At 39.9% G+C, this 19257-nt stretch overlaps 1 protein-coding gene and 1 long non-coding RNA gene across 3 annotated transcripts in view; one reads left to right on the top strand and one right to left on the bottom strand.

Moving 5' to 3' along the window:
• The window catches only part of ST6GALNAC3 (ST6 N-acetylgalactosaminide alpha-2,6-sialyltransferase 3), a 218203-nt gene extending 212780 nt beyond the window's left edge, over positions 1 to 5423 (bottom strand). The window contains exon 1 of the mRNA XM_064665568.1: positions 5047 to 5423. Within this exon, the coding sequence (XP_064521638.1) occupies positions 5047 to 5064 (18 nt within the window). The 5' untranslated portion in view covers positions 5065 to 5423. The remainder of the gene's footprint in view (positions 1 to 5046) is intronic.
• On the top strand, positions 4204 to 9922 carry LOC135419257 (uncharacterized). 2 transcript variants are annotated; one of them, XR_010432878.1, is made up of 3 exons: positions 4204 to 4460; positions 6926 to 7169; positions 9043 to 9922. It is a non-coding gene; the product is annotated as an uncharacterized LOC135419257 (long non-coding RNA). The 2 variants fall into 2 exon arrangements; XR_010432877.1 differs by lacking the exon at positions 9043 to 9922 and adding an exon at positions 7791 to 7934 and having other exon boundaries at positions 4205 to 4460.
• The last annotated feature ends 9335 nt before the right edge of the window (positions 9923 to 19257 follow it).

Raw genomic sequence — 19257 nt, 5'->3', positions numbered from 1 at the left:
TGCAGCCAGGTTAAGACAGGCTCAGAAGAGAGCTCACTTTACAGCAAACCTGCAGCAAATTCAGCCAGTGCTGGGAAATGAACCACCAGAGCAGCATCCTCCCATGGGGAGGGGAGGTCACCTTTGTTCCCTTCCCTAGGATCTCTCCATCTCTTGTCATGTCAGAGGACAAAGCACAGCATGAGAATCAAACAGGATCCAAGTACAACTCTCAGCACAGGAAAACGGATGGATGCCATGCATAAACACTGCTGCAGTCAATTTAACAGTCAAGGCAGAATGTGAATTATCTTGGACCTGATTCAAGCAGGATATAGAGGTCATCTCCATGGAAGAGTCTGCATCCTGCAAATCCCTGGTAGTGAATGGAGTTATGGTGAGACTCACTGCCTACTCTGCACACAGAGCACACTGAAACAGGGAATGTGCTTTTGATGATGTAGAAATTTGGAAGGAAACATTTACAATCTTTGTCATGTACAAATCAAATTAATAACTAAATATCCAGGATTACAAGTGTCCAAACACCAGGATCAGATGCTTTCAGATCTTCTGCTTCTCCCCTTTGAACAGCCACTTGCCAGGGTGGAAAATTTAATGTAATGAGATCAGCTTTGCTATTTTAGTCTCAAAAGTGCAGATGGAGCATATGCCTGTAGATAGCAATGTTATCTGTATTACTGCAGTGTCTGAAGACCCCAGTCAGACACAGGCCACTGAACACTCAGAGAAAACTCTCGAAGACAATTCCTGCCAAAAGCAGTTCACCATGTGAGCTAAGGGGAAAATGCAACCTGTGACTTTAATTAAACCAGTGGAGATAACCACAGAGAGGAAACAAGCAAAAGGATCATAGATGAACACATAGTCATGGTCAACTTTGACAGCATCCTCCAGAAAAGAGTTACAAGCATGGTCTTGAAAGGTTTCGCTTATTTGTAACCTGTAAGTTATGTTTTGCAAAACAGTTCTTTCAATCTTTAAATTACACTTAAAAAATACTAAAGAAGCTGCGGATTTGAGCTGGTCACTTGCTTACTTTGAGAGAACTCTCAATCAGCTGTAGTAATAAGAACATTGCACCACATTATACAAATACTATTTAGACCACAGAGTTTCACTGAAGGTTTCAACTCATTTGTGATCTCTGCTGGCACAAGGTCACATCCAGCCTCCAGGCATATGAAAACTCTGTTGTTCACTGCACAGTAAGTACACAGCACATAAACCAGAAGGAAACTAGTCCTCCCTGGACATGTTGGGTTTTTTTTTATTATATTCTACCACTTTAAGCCTGCACAGTTAAAAATTGTACTATGATGACAACATAATCGACCTCCATCATCTTCTTTTAAAAAGAAGACTTTGGAAATAGAGTAAGACATAATCCCCTGCGAAGTTCAGCACGTGCAAACTAAGTTACCTGTTCTATTTGCTTTAAAATATCATGGTCCATTCCTCAGTGGGGGATATCAACATTTTACAGAATCCCATTATCATTCATGCTGTGTTTTTTGTAAGATGACAGGTACTTTGAAATATCATTTTTTCAATTATGCAAAAAGTGGAGTTTGAAGTAATTTACTGAGTAACATCTGTCATCGTTTTCAAGAGTCAGTGGCTGATACAGCAGAACTTAGGGACTGATATCGTTAGGGATAATAGTGACTGCATAACTAGTAATCACTGCTAATCTAGTAATTGGCAAGGTGACATGCAGCTACCATAGTAACAAGCATAAGATCAACTGTTTGCTTCCAAGAAATGCCTACACTTCACTCAGCTATTCTGCCACGCTTTTTAAATTCATGACAGAGAAAATAAAAAACACATCAGGCATTTTGGAACTTGCCTCTGATTCAAAGAAATCCTTAAACAATATATATATATATATATGTATATGTATATATATAAAGCACACTTGTATTAGGGCTGGGGAAATGCCAGGGGATTTTGTCCCCCCATGCATGTCCGCTGAGAAAAGAAACACAACAGCTTTTTATACAGTGAGTTTCAAAGTTATCTACACTCTTTATGAAGTCTGCCTTATCTAAATGGACATTTGGTTGCCTGCCTCCTATTCTTACTATTATAGAGTAGTTACATAAAGTTTTATCATTTCAAAGAGCTTAGGTTCTCCCCACCCCTCCTTCTATCTCCCTTGCAATGTTAAGTGCTAAAAGTCTTTCCCGCTTTCCTGGCAGTCCTTTTGTTTGTGCAAGCTAGCTTTATCTTAATTGTCCACAATTTTAGGCAGCAACCTTCTTTCAAGCAGTTACAATTTGCAGAGTCACACTAACATAGCTAAATTTACTAACATAGCCAAACTTTTATTTTTTTTTGTCTTGTCTTTATTTCACCTCTTTCTCTGGTTTTCTTTTACTGAACAGAGAATTCCTCAGAAGAAGAGTTTCACTGGTTTTGCCAAGAAGGTCCCATTTCTGAATAGGAAGCAAAGTTTCTGGAGCCATGATCAGGGACAGCTCCATCAATCTTAGGCAGGGAGAGTGCACAACAAACACCAGAGGGACAGTAGGTACCCTAGGAAGAATCAACCTCCCAGGCATTTCTGCACAAGCTGCACACAGATTATTTCATTTCATGCAGTGGTCACACTAAAAGGAAATCTTGATATCTAAAGGTCACACACCTCTTCTAATATGCTCTTAACCACTCTAAGTAACTCCAGTAAATTCTTAAGAGCCACCTCTGTACTTCTCACTTTACAGACACCTCTATCCAATCTCATTTACACTAAACTCTCATTCACACAGAACTCCAACATTCAACCAGTCTTAATATCTTTGGCAGGGGGTTAAAAATCGAGGAACAGAAGAGGGAAAGCCATGAGGCAGAGTCACAGAGACACTCAGGGCTGAAGTGGCAAGGACACCCAGTTGTTCTGGCTTCCCATCCAATGTGCCAACACCTAGTTCAAATTTATACCTATAGATACTTATTCTTGATTTTTTTTCCCCTGTTTCCACACAAACTACTGACTGAATAAACAGGAGAGCCAGGACAAACCTAAGGGAAAGGAGGAGGGTGTTGTTGACAGGTTTATGTTTTCATGCAAGAATCAGCCTGGTGTAACAAGAAAATATATTTTCTATTCTGAATTTCCTTGTTAGGGAAAAAGCTTGAGGAGTACCTGTAGACATTACATTAAAAACTTAAACACCATTAAGTATCTTAACTTAGACATTTAAATTACTCCTATGGGATGCCTGTCTGAGAAAATCCAGCCTGCCTTATGGCAAAGCTAATCTTCTCATCGTATCTGTTTCACTTTTTATCCTTGCACCTGCCTGCATTAACAAGATTAAGAATTAACCTGGAAGAGGGCTGTCTGTCAAAGAATACCAATTAATCTATTGATTTAATCATCAGAATAACCCAAATGGAGCTTCAGGCCTGGGCAAAATGAAGATGTGTATTGTATTATAATTCAAACTCCAAGGCATGTTTGTGGCAGGCTGTGTCACCAGACTGTGCAGAGGAAACAACTGGGTGGGGGGGAAAAGAGACACTGGAGTTTTCTTTCAAAAGAACATTCTTATTTAACTGTTACAGCCAGAGGGAAGATTTTACATATGATCTCTCCACATAGTAAAAAAAGTTAGAAATTCTGGATTATTTGCAGATCCAACCTAAGTCATCCGGGGAGCGTTTAAAAAGGAGTGCACACACTCATCTTTGTGAAACCAGGCTCCGTTCACAGGCCTTCATCCCAAGTCACAACTCTAAGTTACATTACTGCTGTCTGATTAAAGGAGTTTGTTACTACCTATTTCCAAGCAGAACATGCTAGTTCACAGAAGTTTCTGCACTTGCAGCAGACTTTGCCTTTTTTATTAATATAAGCTGCCACAACACACATGCTCAAGACAAAAAACTCAAAAAACATCCATGTGCCACTGACCCACTAGTAGGGAATGAATGAATGAAAAGGGGAAAGCAGTGCAGCAAAATAAGAAGTTGTTCAGGATTGGATTCATGGAGATACAGGAACACTTATCCTCTGCAAACTGTTTTGAAGCTTTGCAGCTTAACCCACTTTGTTGATACGCTGAAGGTAACTGCTGTGAGAGGCCATCCCAAAGTTTGGGATAATCGACTCTTCGCTAGAAGATCAGATTGCAAATTACAAGGAACTCACAGATAGTTTCATTTACCAAAAAAACAAAATAAAGCGCAAATGTACTCAAAACATCCCCAGAGAGCAGCAGCAAGGCAGGCAGCGAATGGATCAAGCCGGGCACAGGAGAGCGACTCCCGGCAAGTGACAGCCCTGCAAGGGAACAAACGCCGTGTGTTCCCAACTGACCGCACTTCCGCCTCCTCCCCTTCCATTCAACACTCCCTGCTAGGGATGCTCCCTCCATGTACATGACGTGCGGGCTGCAAATACTTTTGTCTCGGTGTGGAAAAGCAGGCTGGAGAAAGCGTGTGATCCCACGGTAAGTTCACGCTTATATTTGCTGGCACGGAGGGGGAAAACCCCCTATCAAATAGGCTGCTCGATTAGAAAAATGCAGGTAAATATTGAGTATAATTGTGTGGAGCATGTGGATCTTGAGTAGATTCAGCAGGGGAGTGTGTGCTTAAGGAGCAACTGGGACAGCTGTGTACATCTGCAACCTTTTCTTTAAAAGCAGTAAATGCTGCAAGGTTAGAAAAAGAAAGTAACTTCCCCATTTTGCCCTTTGTACTGGAAGTCTGTTGCCCAAAGGCTATTGTTCCTGAAGGAATTCAGCGTAGACAAAGTCAGCTGAGATAAACCAGAGCCCCTCTCCCCCCTCCTGTTATTCAGTACACACTTCCCTTCCCACTAGCTCACAGTTCTGACAATGCAGGGAAAGAGGAAAAGAATGGCAGAGGGAAGCAGAGCACAGCTGTAAGTTGCAGAATCTCTCCATATTCATTTGCCAGACAAAGCCAGTATTCAAAAAGACAACGAAGATGCAATAGGATCGCACCGAATCCATGCCTCTGAGCAGCGAGGGGCTCTCTAACAATGCATTCAAGCAACAGATAGAGATTTACCTTCAAAATGCAGGCCATGTTCTTTCTCTATCCCTCCTACCACAGAGCAGCAGGATTCTACTTTGTGAGCAGCAGTTCCAGTGTCAGGCAAAGGGCTGGTAGAGCTGCAGAACTGCTAGAGCCCACATTCCTGTAGATCCAAATAGAGGTACCACGCATCCAGGATCCGTTAGTCATATTAGTCTTTTTATGCCCCGTTTGTTCCACCCATCAGCTCCTACCACTGGCTGGGAGCCAGCCCAGCACCTCCCCTCCGTCACATGACGGAGTTTGATTCATGGCTCCAGCGTGTATTTTCGTAAGCTCCAGGACGCTCTCGCGCAGCGCTGTACGTGCGAGCGGCAGTCGGTACCTTGCAGATGTTTTTGCAATGGCTGCAAATCAAGCTGTGTGTTTATAATTAATCCCTCTGCAGCTCTCTAAATGTCCTGGGAAGGCAGTTGCTGCCAGTTGGGCAGGAAAGTCCAAAGTCTCTCTCTGTTATTAGGGCTCTAAAAATCCTTATCCTGCTTGTTAGAGTGCAGTAGTGTTTTATGTTCAGCCCTTTTCGCTGTACAGCAGCCTTCCCTTTGTCTGAACTGCTGCCCTATGAGAAATAATCATTATCTGCAACCAACACGAATATCCCACCAGGGGTGCTTGTGTTGTGCTGTGCACACCTTTCTGTGTAAAGGACTGGCATCCATCACAGCAAATACAAAGCATAGGTTAGTTTGTGAGGATTTTTACATGTGCAAGTTGATAAAGACTCTCTGAACTTTTTTTGGACTTTTCTTGTGCTGCAGTGGGACTAAGTGCAGATTAATAAATTCAGCTGTTGAAGAAATCTTTCACTTTATATAATCTCACCAATCTCCCCTTACATACTCTATGTATCATAGAGGTTTCACTTCATATTTGTCACTTCTCTAGCTATCTCTTTCTCCCCCTTTTTCTCAGTGCCTCTCATTACTACATCTTAGAACCCTTTGCATTTTTTTGTACTTGGCACCTTCCCTGTATTCCTTTTGTGCCACATTGCTTCACTCCTGCTGCTTTAATACACACCAGAGCTCTCCCTCTCCCTTAATAAATTCCTTGTAGTGGGAATGTTCATCCCCTCTGCAGCAACTCAGGGTTCTGTTTACATGCAGCCAATACACTCCGTTCACATTATGAAACCTCTTACCATGGAGCTCCTCAATATCTGGAGGCCAGAAGGGGTTAGTGCTGCACTGCACATTTAATAACCACCACTCTTCCCTGCCTGGCAAGCCTCTCCTATCCAGGTGCAATCCCTCAAGACAGTAAGTAGGTTGAAACTAAAAGAACTAGCTGTCCTCGTTTCTGTGTGGGGGTAAATCATCCCCAAGAGCAGAACAGAAAGGGGACTGGGGAGGATTTCTGCAGCTCACACTCCTTGGCCGCCTTCCTGTGCGTCTCCAAAGAAGAGGTCACGGTGTGTTTGGCCTTTGCACCACACCTCCAGAGTGCTGTAATTATATATACACAGGTCCTGTAAACTTCTCAGCACCTCTCACCGCTGGAAGTCCACCTCTTTGCTCAGTTATGGCCACAAGCCAAAGCTGTTGAGGTGAAAATTGTGGTGGTGTTGGGGAGACTAATGAAAAAAAAAAACTTAATTGAGGTTTCTAAGCTGACTAACATAAGGAAATATCTAAATCACAAATTAGTGGAAGAAGGTTGTAAGGGGGGGGGACCTTTTTTTTATTGGAAGCTACTACCAACCGGTGTTACATCATGCTGGATAGCACTTTATGCCTCTCTAAGTACTAGTTATTCATAAGGAGTTCAGTAACAAAGCTCTAGTTTTTAATAAATAAGATAAATTATTCATTTTTTTCTTGATTAAAAAATAATTGTTTATTTTTCTCTCCAGTGGTCAAGAACCTAGGTTTTTCTGGGACTGAGAATATTCCTTTCAGCTGTGTGAGAAGTTTTCATCTGAGACAAATGAAAAACATTCCATCCTCTTCCCACTCCCCACTTTACCAACTCTGTCAAGAACAAGAGGAATGAGACTTGGAGAGAAACTGTCCCAAAAAGGTCAACCATTTCAACATGTCCAAAGCATTGAGCGATTTCCAGTGAATTATATTCCTTAAGGAAAGGCAGAGATGTGGGTAGGTGTCCTGTTTTAAGCATCTCTGAAATGCTTTGATTCTAAACATCACATCAGACAAAACGTGGTGACCTTTAACTTTTAGACCTTTTGTAAATGGACATTTATTTTAAAGAAACTTCATTATTACTTCACACTAGCAACAGCCATCCTTGCCTCCCTCCTTCTGTGGCTCATCACAGTCCAAACACTTCATATTCACCTGTCTGCTGAGATACTTGCATGATGCCTTTTTAAGGGCATAAAAAAAAAAAAAAGTAATTTCTTAGATTGTACAACAGGTAACTACAGGCCCTCTAAATTTTCTTAGTTTAGTGAAAGACAGTCAAATAGATTTTCTGGAATGTTAAGAGTGTTCTAAGTGGCCATGAGGGTCCCACAGTTCTGTTGGCCATTCCCAGCCAACAGGGATCCCTGGAGCAGCAGCAGTTGTTGTTCCAGAAAACGTTCTGCTGGCGATGGTGAGCCTTGTGAAACTATATTTGTTCTCTGCAAATGCAGGTGAAACCTGGGGTTTTTTTCTTCCACAAGTTAATTTAGAGAAAAACCTAAAGCCCTGCCTTTCAGACAGATACACTTTTCTTTCAGGAAGCATATGAGATTTCTCTTTATTTTCTCCCAGGGACAAGAACTGAAGGTGTGACTCTAGCTGAGGTCACCACAAACAGCAACAGCTGTCCAGCCTTAGGCTGAGCAAATTCCACCTCAGAGAAACTACACAAGGAAATGCATCAACCAGATGATAAGAGCAAACAGCCATTGTAAGCACATCTTTTCCATGAGCCTCATGAAGTGCTTTACCTGAACTTATAATGCTCTTGAAATCAGCTTTAGGTCAAACATAGCTCATGCAAATTTCAGCCTGCAACTTTCTGTCCAAAATTAACACAGTTGTTGTTGCCTGGTAGGGATGTTAAAGACGGTATGAATCTGCCTTTCAAGTCTGAGTCATTGTGACAAACCACACAAAGTCACTGCTTCTAGTTCTGAGGACAAAGACCTTGCATATTTGCCACCTAGTTCAAACCTTTCCAAAACATTCTTATGGAGATGCTACCTTGGGGAAAATATGGTTGGGCATATTTGTTGTTTGGGCAGCAACCCCTTTCCATTCTAGGTCTTAAAAACTAGTTCTGTCATGATAAATAAATCCTTTGTGGAGAAGGCTGATTAAGCCTTAATTTGCAAAGATTAATGCAGCCACACAATACCAGCATTCAAGAGTTTTTTTCTGTCCTGCCAATGGGGGTAGTTCTGCTGGGCTGGGCTGTGCCATGAATATTGCTCAACTGGTTTGTTTGGTGAATGGACACCATATCACTGATGAAGCTGCACTTTCACCTGTGATAAGAACGGCAAAGCCAAACTCTCACAAATAGGTAGCAGACTTAAATATTAAGTTAATTTGTTAGTCCCCCACATTTTAAAAGTGCACACTTGGAGAAAGTCTGAAAGCTGTCATCTTCTCACTAATCATTGAAATGAGACACTGCTTCATATAGTGAAAACATGCCAAAAAGGAAGAATCTGTTTTAACATTTGCTGCTACTATGAAGTTTTATCAGACAGGGATGACACCAGATGGCATTTCTCACCCTTCAGGTGCAACCTGAGTCAGTGGCAGAGTAACAGATCTCCTCCATTGTTATCCAGACATCTCCTCTTCCCACCCTTCTGTATCAATTTTTCCTTACCTCCTGTAACTCACCACTAGAGGTAATATAAGCTACTCAGCCCAATGTCATGACGGAGGTAGAAGATGAGATGATAAAAAGACAGCAGGTTGCGATTTAAATGGGAAATCTTATCAGGTGATCTATCCAAATGTTACATGGAATTTTAATTTAAAGCTCATAATGATCCTGACTTTTCAGGAAAGAAAAAAGGCTGGAGTGCTTCATTTCAGAGGTGAACTCCTGTTACATCCTGGAGCCCAGAAGCTGAGGAGAACATGTGGGACTTGATACAACCTGATTTTTACTGTTACATTTCAGAAAATCCTTACAGCTTAAAACAAGCATGCCACATACACAGTAGTGAAAAAGCCAGTATATATTGCCCTGCCCAGCTTCCTGCCCAGCACTATTCATCTGCACCTTACTCAGCTGCAGGACAACCACCATGCATTAAAAGAACCACAAACAAACTAACAAACAAGCTTTATTCATGGAATACTTCTGCATATTTTACTGTCAGGAGACAAGGATTGCTGGGCACCATTAGTGCCATTAGAAATTCAGCTCATCACCTCACTATTATTCAGTGTCATGGTAACAATTTAGCACAGCCACACAGCACTTGCAGACCTTGCATGTTCTGGAGTTTCCCCAGACCCTTCCTAATGCACACATACAAACCCACTCAAATCCAGGCCTCCCACCTTTCGTTCAACTAAACATACTCTAAAAAAAAAAAAAAAAAAATAAAATCAAATGTTGGCCACACACAACCATTTTAGGAAAAAAAAAATTCCCTTTATTCTCCAACACAAGGCAAATCTTTGAAAAAGTAAATGTTGTGCTATTTTATATGTACAGGATATAAAGGATATCATGTATCACATCCATAATATTTAACTTGTACTCAAAGCACACAATGCTGTCAACAAATATTTATGATTTAAAAGAAAATAAAAAATCCACGATATTTTTAAATGCCTGAATGCTCAGAGATAAATGTCTGTAGAAGTCCCTGGAAGCAGAAAAAAGAAAACCCCTACAAATCGGGAATCCTTTCAGACTGTTAGCTGAAATTCAGGTTTCTGTTTTCAAAGATGCTTATTAATCAATGATCATTTTACACTGAAATACAGATTGTGGGGCTTTTATATTAAGAAAAAAACCTGTATGTCACCTGTTATTTGTAATTTTTAAAAAATTAAATACAAACGTTTTAACAGAAAAAATGGATTTTTTTTTTTAATGTAGGAAAAAAAACCCAGAAACCATGCTTAGAGAAGAACATTGCCTGTCCCAGGCAGTTTTCCTCTAATTAAAACCAACTAAGCAACTCTGAAGAGTGCTGTGTCTGCTTATGGCACCAGATGTTTTGCCTGCATAAAAATAGTAAGATAAACAAACGTATAACTTGCTGTAGTCTTCAGGAGAAGAAAACCCACCAGTAATATTCTGAAGGGCATTCAAAAGCTAAATGGTGTGTTTGAAAATGCGCTGTCATTCGAAGGTAACTTTGCTGACTAGAGAATATGGTTGGTTCATAGGTATTTCTTGCAAGTTCTGCAGCCCAGGATGTGTTTGGTTTTTCCACTATTGAGTTTTTACATTCTTTGCTCAGTTACCAATGCCTTACACTCCCACTGTTTTTATGACATATAACTAACATCACAAAAACATTAATGCTGTTTCACACTGAGATGTGTCCGTGTCAGTTTGTCCTCTGACGGGATTTTATCCTGGAGAATACAGGCTGTTCACATCAAAGGAGCTCAGGGAAAGGAACCAGGACAACATCAATCAGCCTATTGAAGGCCCTAAATTGGAGGAGAAAATTTAAATCCAGCATTTCAGCTTAGGAGAATACCTTCTCCTGAACTAAAGAAGCAGAGATGTTCCCTGCCGTGCTGCCTCCAAAGATCCAGCCAGCTCCTGTTCTTATGGGCTGAGCTCCATCACTGTCCAAACTGCTTCTCTTTTACAAAAAACCACCCATCCTTATCCCTTCCCAAGGCTTTATCTGGTGTTTCTTTGCACTTGAAAGGGAAACCTTAAAAGCACAGCAGTAAAGACAAATTTATTTCATTCAGGAGTGAATTAATTGGCAGGGGAGGAAGGGTGGATTTTTTTTTGACCACTCTCAATAACATATCTAGAGGGTCTGACAGTGCTAGGACTGTCAGGTCTGAGCCTCCTTGTTCAACATCCTGCTACACATTACACCATCAGAAAGCTCTGAATCCCAAGGGCCTGTCTTGGTCTTGGATGAAGAAATTGTCCTCCATGGCAAATAAGTAAGTAAATAAATAAATATTTATTCTGGGAATAGGATGGGAACTCGAGAATCCTGTTTTTCCCAGGGAGGGGCAAGGTTGTGAAGAACAGGAACCCATCTCTATTTCACAGGTTGGAAAATAGGGGAAAGACAGCCCCTGGCACTCACCTACTCAGTGTCCCATCAATTATCCTTTTAGGAACTGTGTAGACCCCATCACTGTCAGCACCCTCTGAGGGTTCCTGGAGACTTTCCCCTGCTCTGGCTGGCAGAAAGAGGGCTCTGAGCAGCAGCCACTGCTCTGCCATGAACAGAAAGCCAGAGGAATGTGCCATGGCACCAGGGACAAGAGATTCTCTGGAGGGAGCAGCGTGACAGCCAGGATAGACCAGGAGAGAGGCTGCACGTGGCTGGGGTACAGAAAAATAAGATCCTTGAATGCAGATTTGGCCTATGATCCAGAACTTTCTAATTAAAACCAGCACAACAGCATGACAAAAGCAGAAAAAAAGAATTTTTTTGTTATCTCAGTCTCAGGTTTTAGAGTTCTTTGCAGCTACAGGCTCTTGTCAGAAAACCAGACACGTGTAACCAGAAATGCATCCAATTCTGCAACAATTTATCACCTGCGTGGGCTCTACCAAACTGAGAAGCATGCAAAGGATATAAACTAGTTACCCAAGTATAACTTGTGGTCTTGTTTCATTGAGAGTTATGAATTAGTGTAATTTTAGCAAGCTATGAATGGATCTGTAACATGATTACAGTAATTTTAGGAATACAAAAGTGTTTCATGGGGTTTTTTTCTGCCTTGGATATATTTTATGCAGTTATGGCCCCAACATTTAGACATGCAGAAAAAAAATTCATGTATATATATCTATACTACAAAATTAACAGAGGTGTCATATGGAGAGATTCACAGGAGATAGTGAGAAAGTCTCTAGAACCCACCTATTCCTGTTTTTAAACCTCATTCTGTACTTGATTCCTGAGTTATGAAACCAGTCGAACGATACTGAAATCCAACTCTACTCCTTCCATTAAAATTCTCTCAATGAAATTCTGTTCTTGGCATATTCAAAGCCTTACTCAGCCACAGCACGAGAAACAATAAAAGCTGATTACAGATCTGGAATCATGAGCTTTACTCTTCTGAGTCCAAATAACCTGCTACCCTACTGCCCTGTTAAATCTCCACTCTCCTTGGAGCCATCAGTCTGTGTCCTAATGTCAACAGACTTTGTTCTGCTGGATACAAAGAGAAGAAAATATCTACCTTGTTATTAAAATTACTTATACCCATGAAAGTTGCCAGTAGCAAAACTTTGCTGTGCTTTGAAGAGCCCATCTCAAACTGTGAACACATGTGCTCAAGAAAAATACATCTTCTGAAACATCTGACAGCTATCACACAAATTTTTAACAAGATCTACTCCCTGCAGTGCTTTGAATTAACAATTTTACAAGTTTGTAACTCACGACAGTCTTGCCTCTGACAGTTTTCTACACTGCTGTGTAATAGTGAACTAGAAGATAAAAAGATGCAGTTATAAAGGGATTTAAGGTGTTCAATGAGTTAGAGAACTTGTGATTATTGCTTTATTGGAACAACCATTAACCTTGAAATTAAAGTGGTAGCATGGAACACAAGACTAAAGAAATGCAGGAATTCAGCCTGGATATACAGATCTCAGAATTTTTAAATTACATGATCAGACCATTCTTTCCCCAAAGGAAGTTTTGAAGTTGTGGGCTGTTGTTTGCTTTGTTTTGTTTTTTCAACTGGGGTGGGATTTGTTTGGGCTTTTTGTTTTGGTTTGCTGTTCTTTTGTTTGTTTGTTTTTTCATTTGTCCTCCCTCTTTTAGTTCAAAAGATGAAACTTCCAAAAGATGAGTGTGAATCAGCATTACATGAATATGCTGTTTCCTACAGGATCACTGCTTCATTTTCTGGAAAAAATGATACAGTGAATGAGAAATGGTTTTAAGGAAAAACTGCAGAAGTCTGATGATTCAAATCATTGAAAACAGCTGTGAAGAAAAGAATTCTGAACTTGTCTCTAACAGAAATCCACTGCAATGCTCTCTGATTTAATAGCTGGGCACTAGTATTATTTTCCCTCATTTTCTGGACTCACAGTTTGAAACCATAAGGGCTTATTCACCAATGCACTGGATACCTGCAGCTGCAGTCAAAGGTAATAGGATGTCTGTTTTGAAAATATTAATTGACAGATAATGCTAAGTACTCTAAAGTAAAAAAAAAAAAAAAGAAAAAAGAAGCCTTAGGTAGCCTATAAAGGACAGCAGCAAAAAGGACACTTTATTTTTCCTGTGACTCACTTTCTTTCCTATAAAACAGTAATAATTTTTAATGTGGATGTGTCACATTACAGTGATGCCATAAGGGTGCCCACTAGGAAATTAGGCAACCTGTCTTCAGGAAATGCTTTCAACTGTCGTGAAGTAACATGTGGCACAGAGCCACACTTGGGCATGGTGGAGCAAAAGAATATTAAATATCTGCTCTCCACCTGCATCTGGACAGCCTGTACACATAAACAAGTCAGAAGTACTAGAACAAAAAGCATGTTATTAATCACCTAATTTAAAACTATGTTTAGGAGACAATGTGACCAATAATTATTATTTATTTATTATTTAAGATCTTAATTAAGACTGCAGAGGTAATCACTGTGGCATTTTAAAATTTGAATGCTTAGGTTTCTTATTTAATATTATATTTATTTCTGTATAACAGAAGTCAGAGGCACAGATTCCACCTTCTGCCATTACTGGCAGCCCTGTTGTGTGCCACTGTAAAGTTTTCTAACTTCCAGGACCATCCAGGACTCCACTCCTCAGAAAGCCAACTCAGACAGAACCAGCCACTTCTAGACCTAGAGTACAAGACACACCCTTTCCCTGCTGGGTGGTAGAGCAAAGAAAGGCAAACTCCAGTCTAGTTAATCCTGACTGCTGGATCCACCAGCTCTGCCACTGAACAGGATACAACTGGAGTTGTCCCTACCACTGGATCCTTTCCCAGCTAGAAACTAGAGAAAGAATGTATGCCATTGCTATGCTAATTTTGAGAAGAGAAAAACCCCAAACCACCTAAAAGCTCCGTGTTATTTTAAGAGTCCAAATAACTTAAGAAGTCTCAGAGTAAATCCATTTAATGGTCCAAATAAAGTCCATACAGTGGTCCTTCGACCATTAGGAAAGTGATGTGTTTGTTAATTTTGATGTTTTATGACTTCTGGTGACCCTGATATTTTGCTTAAAGTCATTTTTGAATTTTCAAAAAGTCATAAAGCCCTCTGTTAACAGTTTCTCCAAACTGACTGTTTACCATTATAGTGGTAAAACACAAAGATTTGGTGGTCTGATTATTTTTAAAAAGACCTTTTTCTAAGCAGTTCAATCCTGCTAAGCAATTCAATCACTCTAAGCCAGTAAGGGACTTTATTGACACAGTAGTCTTTGGTGGAAAATACCAGATTTTGCAGAGATAATTCAATTTGCAGAGTTTTCACTGGAAGTAAGTTCCGTACTTCCAGGATAAATTTATTAATATTGCCAGATAGATACAGCCTACAGCCTAGTAGCAGAGGAATTAGAACTTGGAGCCAGCCACATATGAGAACATCTAAGTGAAATACATTCATAATGCAGATTTTTCAAATTTATGTGCATGGCAAGTTAAAGAGCTGCTTTCCTGCCCCTATATTTTCAAGATGGTTATCAGCATAATATTTTTCTGTGTCTGTTCTTATTATAGAGAGTGTAGCCATCAGCTTGCAAATCATGTAACACCCTATTTCTTTTGCAGCAAAGGTGCAAGTAATGTTGCTTGTCAACACCAAGGAGAGGATAAAATAAGTATAGGGAGGTATATTTTACCAAGAAAACATTTTGGAAAGAAAATCATTTTAGTCATCCTCAGGTGAGTAACAGTCATTTCATTTTCCCCCAGAGATTTATTACTAAAATTAGTGTTAATCTCAATAAAACTACAGTATTTCTCCTAATCCACCAGAAAATATCAAAGTTAAAAATAGCTTATGATTTATCATGCACACCATAATACAGTTTTATAACATTTTTAGTATTTTCAAAGCCTTCTAGGATTTTCCTTATCAAGATGTGACATAATTCTTCCCATAGCTCAGTTGTCTTGTTATAGTGCTGTAGTACATGATAAAGAAAATACTTTATAGTTGGAGATAAACTTACTGTGTCTGGCTTTCCATTTTAATAAAATTTACAACAGCGTTTGGAGAAACTGCAGTGTCAGATTTCATCAACTCTGAAAAAATATATACTAGTAGCTAAGATTGACTTTATGCCCATTTAGATGTTTTGTATAGCAGTCATGGAAGCAGGCTGCCAGCATAAGATAAATTAGGGATTTTAAGGACTGGTTCAACTTAAATTCAGGAGCCCACAGGCAAACAGGATGGCTGCTAACACCAGAAAGTGTCAGAGTACATGGACTGCCTGGATTTTTTTGTGTGATGCTAAATGCAGCACTCATCTAAAAACACAGGGTTCCTCCATTTTATTAATCTAAAATAAAATTATCTCTTGCAGTTAAAGGCTCCTAAAGTAGAAGTACGTAGCTCTGGAGTTGGGGTAGAAGGAGATGTTATTATATTGGACTAATCCTATCCTTTAATTCCCTTCATGAAGTATAATTCCCAAAGCGGATGCTACAGGAGAAATGGCCAGATCCACTGGACTTTGTCCAAGACCAGTGGACAATATTTATGTCCTTCTTGGTATAAATCACAATCCTTTCAGAGTTTTCCTTAGAAGGAAGACATCAACCTGACTTCTAGGTGAAGTCAATAACACCTGAGAGGGAAGTGGTTCAGAAGTGCCAGGAGGGACAGCTTTTTAAGTCATAGCTCTGTCATAGGGTTTGTATCCTCAGACAATTTGCTTTGCAAGTTAACATTTATGTTCCTTCTCCTGATAAGAATCAAGAGAACTGCACACTGCTGTGGTCCTGTAAAACTCTTAGTCTAATATATTAGCAACCAGTAAAGAGTTTTGCCTTTGGAAAAATCAAGAAAGAGAACAGGCTTTGCAGTCCCACTCTCCTTCTGTGAACCATGCATTTTGCTGTTGCTGTAGTCTAAGGGCTGCTACATTAGTAAGGTTTCAGTCAGGACTAAAGGTCTTGAAATAATTAATACAAGGTGGGGAGATAAAGAAAAACAGCAGTCAGACAGAAAATTACCCCTATTGCAACCTAGAGAGCATTTACTTCCTTCCTTCCTTCCTTCCCCTGGTTACTATTTTTAAACCCCACAAAGTGAAGCATCAGCAATTCCTCCAAGGTGACAGCAGCTTTTTATTGGAGGGGTAAAGGCACGAGTCCTCTGGCTGGCACAGTTAAACAGACTGGCATCAGGGCTGGGTAAAGAGCTGGCAGATTTGTGTTCAACTCTGTTTCCACAAACAGAAACGGGGACTGTTTCTCTAAAGTGAAAATCTCTTCTTTTAACAGAGATTCCCAAACAGAAGCCCCAGCTAAGTGAGAGCAAAGTTATGAATTTTCAAAGCAGTATCTTAAACCCACTGGAGATTTTAGTGACATTTACATTTCTGCAGCATGCCCAGTTTATTTTTATCTGGGTTTCAGAAGAAGGCCATTATTTGCATCGCTGGAAGCTTTGCTTTTGCACACTCAAAACACACACAGTTACACAAAGTAAGTTCGCTGGAGGGGCAGGAGAATTTAGCTTTGAATATATTTCAGACAGTAGCTCTGCTTTGAACAAAGCTTTTGGAGTTTAATTGTGCTATTCTGTCTCTGCTTGAGAATAGCTGCAGAGAGATATGTGGGATTCTCCCCAGTCCCTCATCTGTCCCCTCCTGCTCTCCTTCATCCCTAATTCCCTCTCTCCAAACCAGCTCAGAGCAGTAGCAAGAATGCTGACCACAGCCAAACTAGAATAGCATTAGAGATTGCTCCTGTAGTATCATATTCATGTACTCAGATAAGTAAGTGCTGGAAAAAGATAATTTTCATACAGCAAGGGGAGATGGGTAGTTAGAGCAAATTACATCAGATGGGGAGCAAGCAACAATCAACAAAAGCCAACATTTCTGCTTTACTGTTGTCTTGCTACAGTTCAAACAAAATAGTGAATAAACTTCCAAAAGCCTAAACAAAACCAGATCAGGACTCTGCAAGTCTGAGAGGAGGAACCTGAGAGAGAGAAGACTAAGAGACAAGGCTGTTAACACTTGTATCTCACCATTACACAGATGGAAATTTAAAGTACTAAATATTTTAATTTATTTTCTATATTAATTTATTTTCTATTTCCAGGAGGAATTCGCTCAAGTGTTTAGCACACAATTGCAGCTTGTTCCTAAAACTACACAAGAATTTTCAACAATGTGTGAGAATCACTGGAAAATATTCTCAAACAAAACATGGATCTACTTACAGGAACAGTCTAAATCCATGTATTACAAGATTAGTCAGAAAGTTTCCTGATTGTGGCTAAAATGCAAGTAAACACTATTATGATTTAGTCCACTGAGAAATAAAAACACCAAGAACTCCTTAGGAAGTTGCTAAACATACTATAAAGTGATGTGACTACTCAGAGAAATCAGAATCTGCTCTCAAACAGGAACTTATGACACTAAATTTTGTGGCTGATTACACTGAATATGATAAAACCAAAAAAAAAAAAACACAAAACCACCACAACAACAAAGCAAACAAACAAAACCCACAAAACCAAAAAAAAGCAAACAAGAAATTCCCAAAAAAACAAAACACACAAACAAACAAACAACAAACAAAAACCCCACAAACAAACAAAAACCAAACCAAAAAACCCACCCACACAAAAAAGGACAAAAAACCCCAAAAACCAAACGAACAAAAACCAAACAAAAAACAACCCACATCCCAACCCACATCTCTTTGAGCCCAGGTTTATAGTGGCTCTTTCAGTTCTCACTTCAGCCTGAAGTGTCACTATTAGAACATCTTATTACAAAACCAAATTATTTACACACTAATAAAAAAATAAGCCCCACTAGGTGGTCATGTCACCCACCCCTCTCACAGTAATTTTTAGTGAGGTAAATGACAAATGAATCCAGCAGTTTGGACTGCTAGGACAGAATTCTCTCGTAAGAAAAAGTTATTTAACCATCTTCTAAGGCAAACCTGTGCTGTTGCCTGTCACTTGTGACTTGACTGTTCAAGACGTGGCTGAAAAGCAGCACTGACTGGGCTGCAAACTGGTTCCCTGCACAGCATCATAAACCAGTTCAAGCAATGGTGGCTACTGCTGTCACAGACATCAAAGTGCATTTTGTGTAAGGGCCAGTAGTTTCACTAAGTATATAGTTGGCAGGATTGCTTGTTACAAAAAGCTCTTAATTATAGTATCATCAGGAGAGCCACTTGTCTTCAGCAGCAAATACCCCCATTAACAGATTATATTCTACTTCAGCCTCAAGTGTACTCTAGTTTTCATGCAGTACTCTTCTTTGGGATTATCCATGATGCCCGGACATAACAGGACCCTTGTTTCTTGCACACAGTAAAACCAACAATTAGCTATAAATAGAACTACTAATTTTAAAGAAAAACCAAGGTATTTTCCAAAACAAACAACCAACCCCCCCCAAAACAAACAAACAAAAAACAACAAACAAAAAAAAAACCACATGGGAAAACCAGTAGCTGATCCAAACCATCTCTACTTCTTATTACACCAAATAATGCACCTCAGGTGATGCCATCCCCAAGAGCTCAGTTGTTTGGGTGGCATTTTTGCTGTACTGTGTGGTTCAGTAACCTCAGCACTGAAATATGGAAATCTGCCCATGGACAGTGCTTGGAGCAAACTCTCCTCTGTTTTCAAACACTGCCAGAAGGGAACTGTTCCTTTATGCATGCAAAAGCAGAAATTTAGAATTAATTTTTTTAATTGAAAACAACAGGTATGTATTAAGAGTCCTGTTCCAGGCCAGTGGTCATAAAAGAGGTGCTGGAAAACCCCTGGAAATTAATATAAGCAACAGAGAACAGCAGAAGGGAAAGATACCCTGCACCATGTACCAAGTTTGGCACATTTGAACAGGAGAACAAGAAG

This window comes from Pseudopipra pipra, chromosome 9 (genome assembly GCF_036250125.1).
Source record: "Pseudopipra pipra isolate bDixPip1 chromosome 9, bDixPip1.hap1, whole genome shotgun sequence".
Lineage (NCBI taxonomy): Eukaryota > Metazoa > Chordata > Aves > Passeriformes > Pipridae > Pseudopipra > Pseudopipra pipra.
Note: the sequence above shows the minus strand (reverse complement) of the source record. Positions and strands in the feature narration are given on the sequence as shown.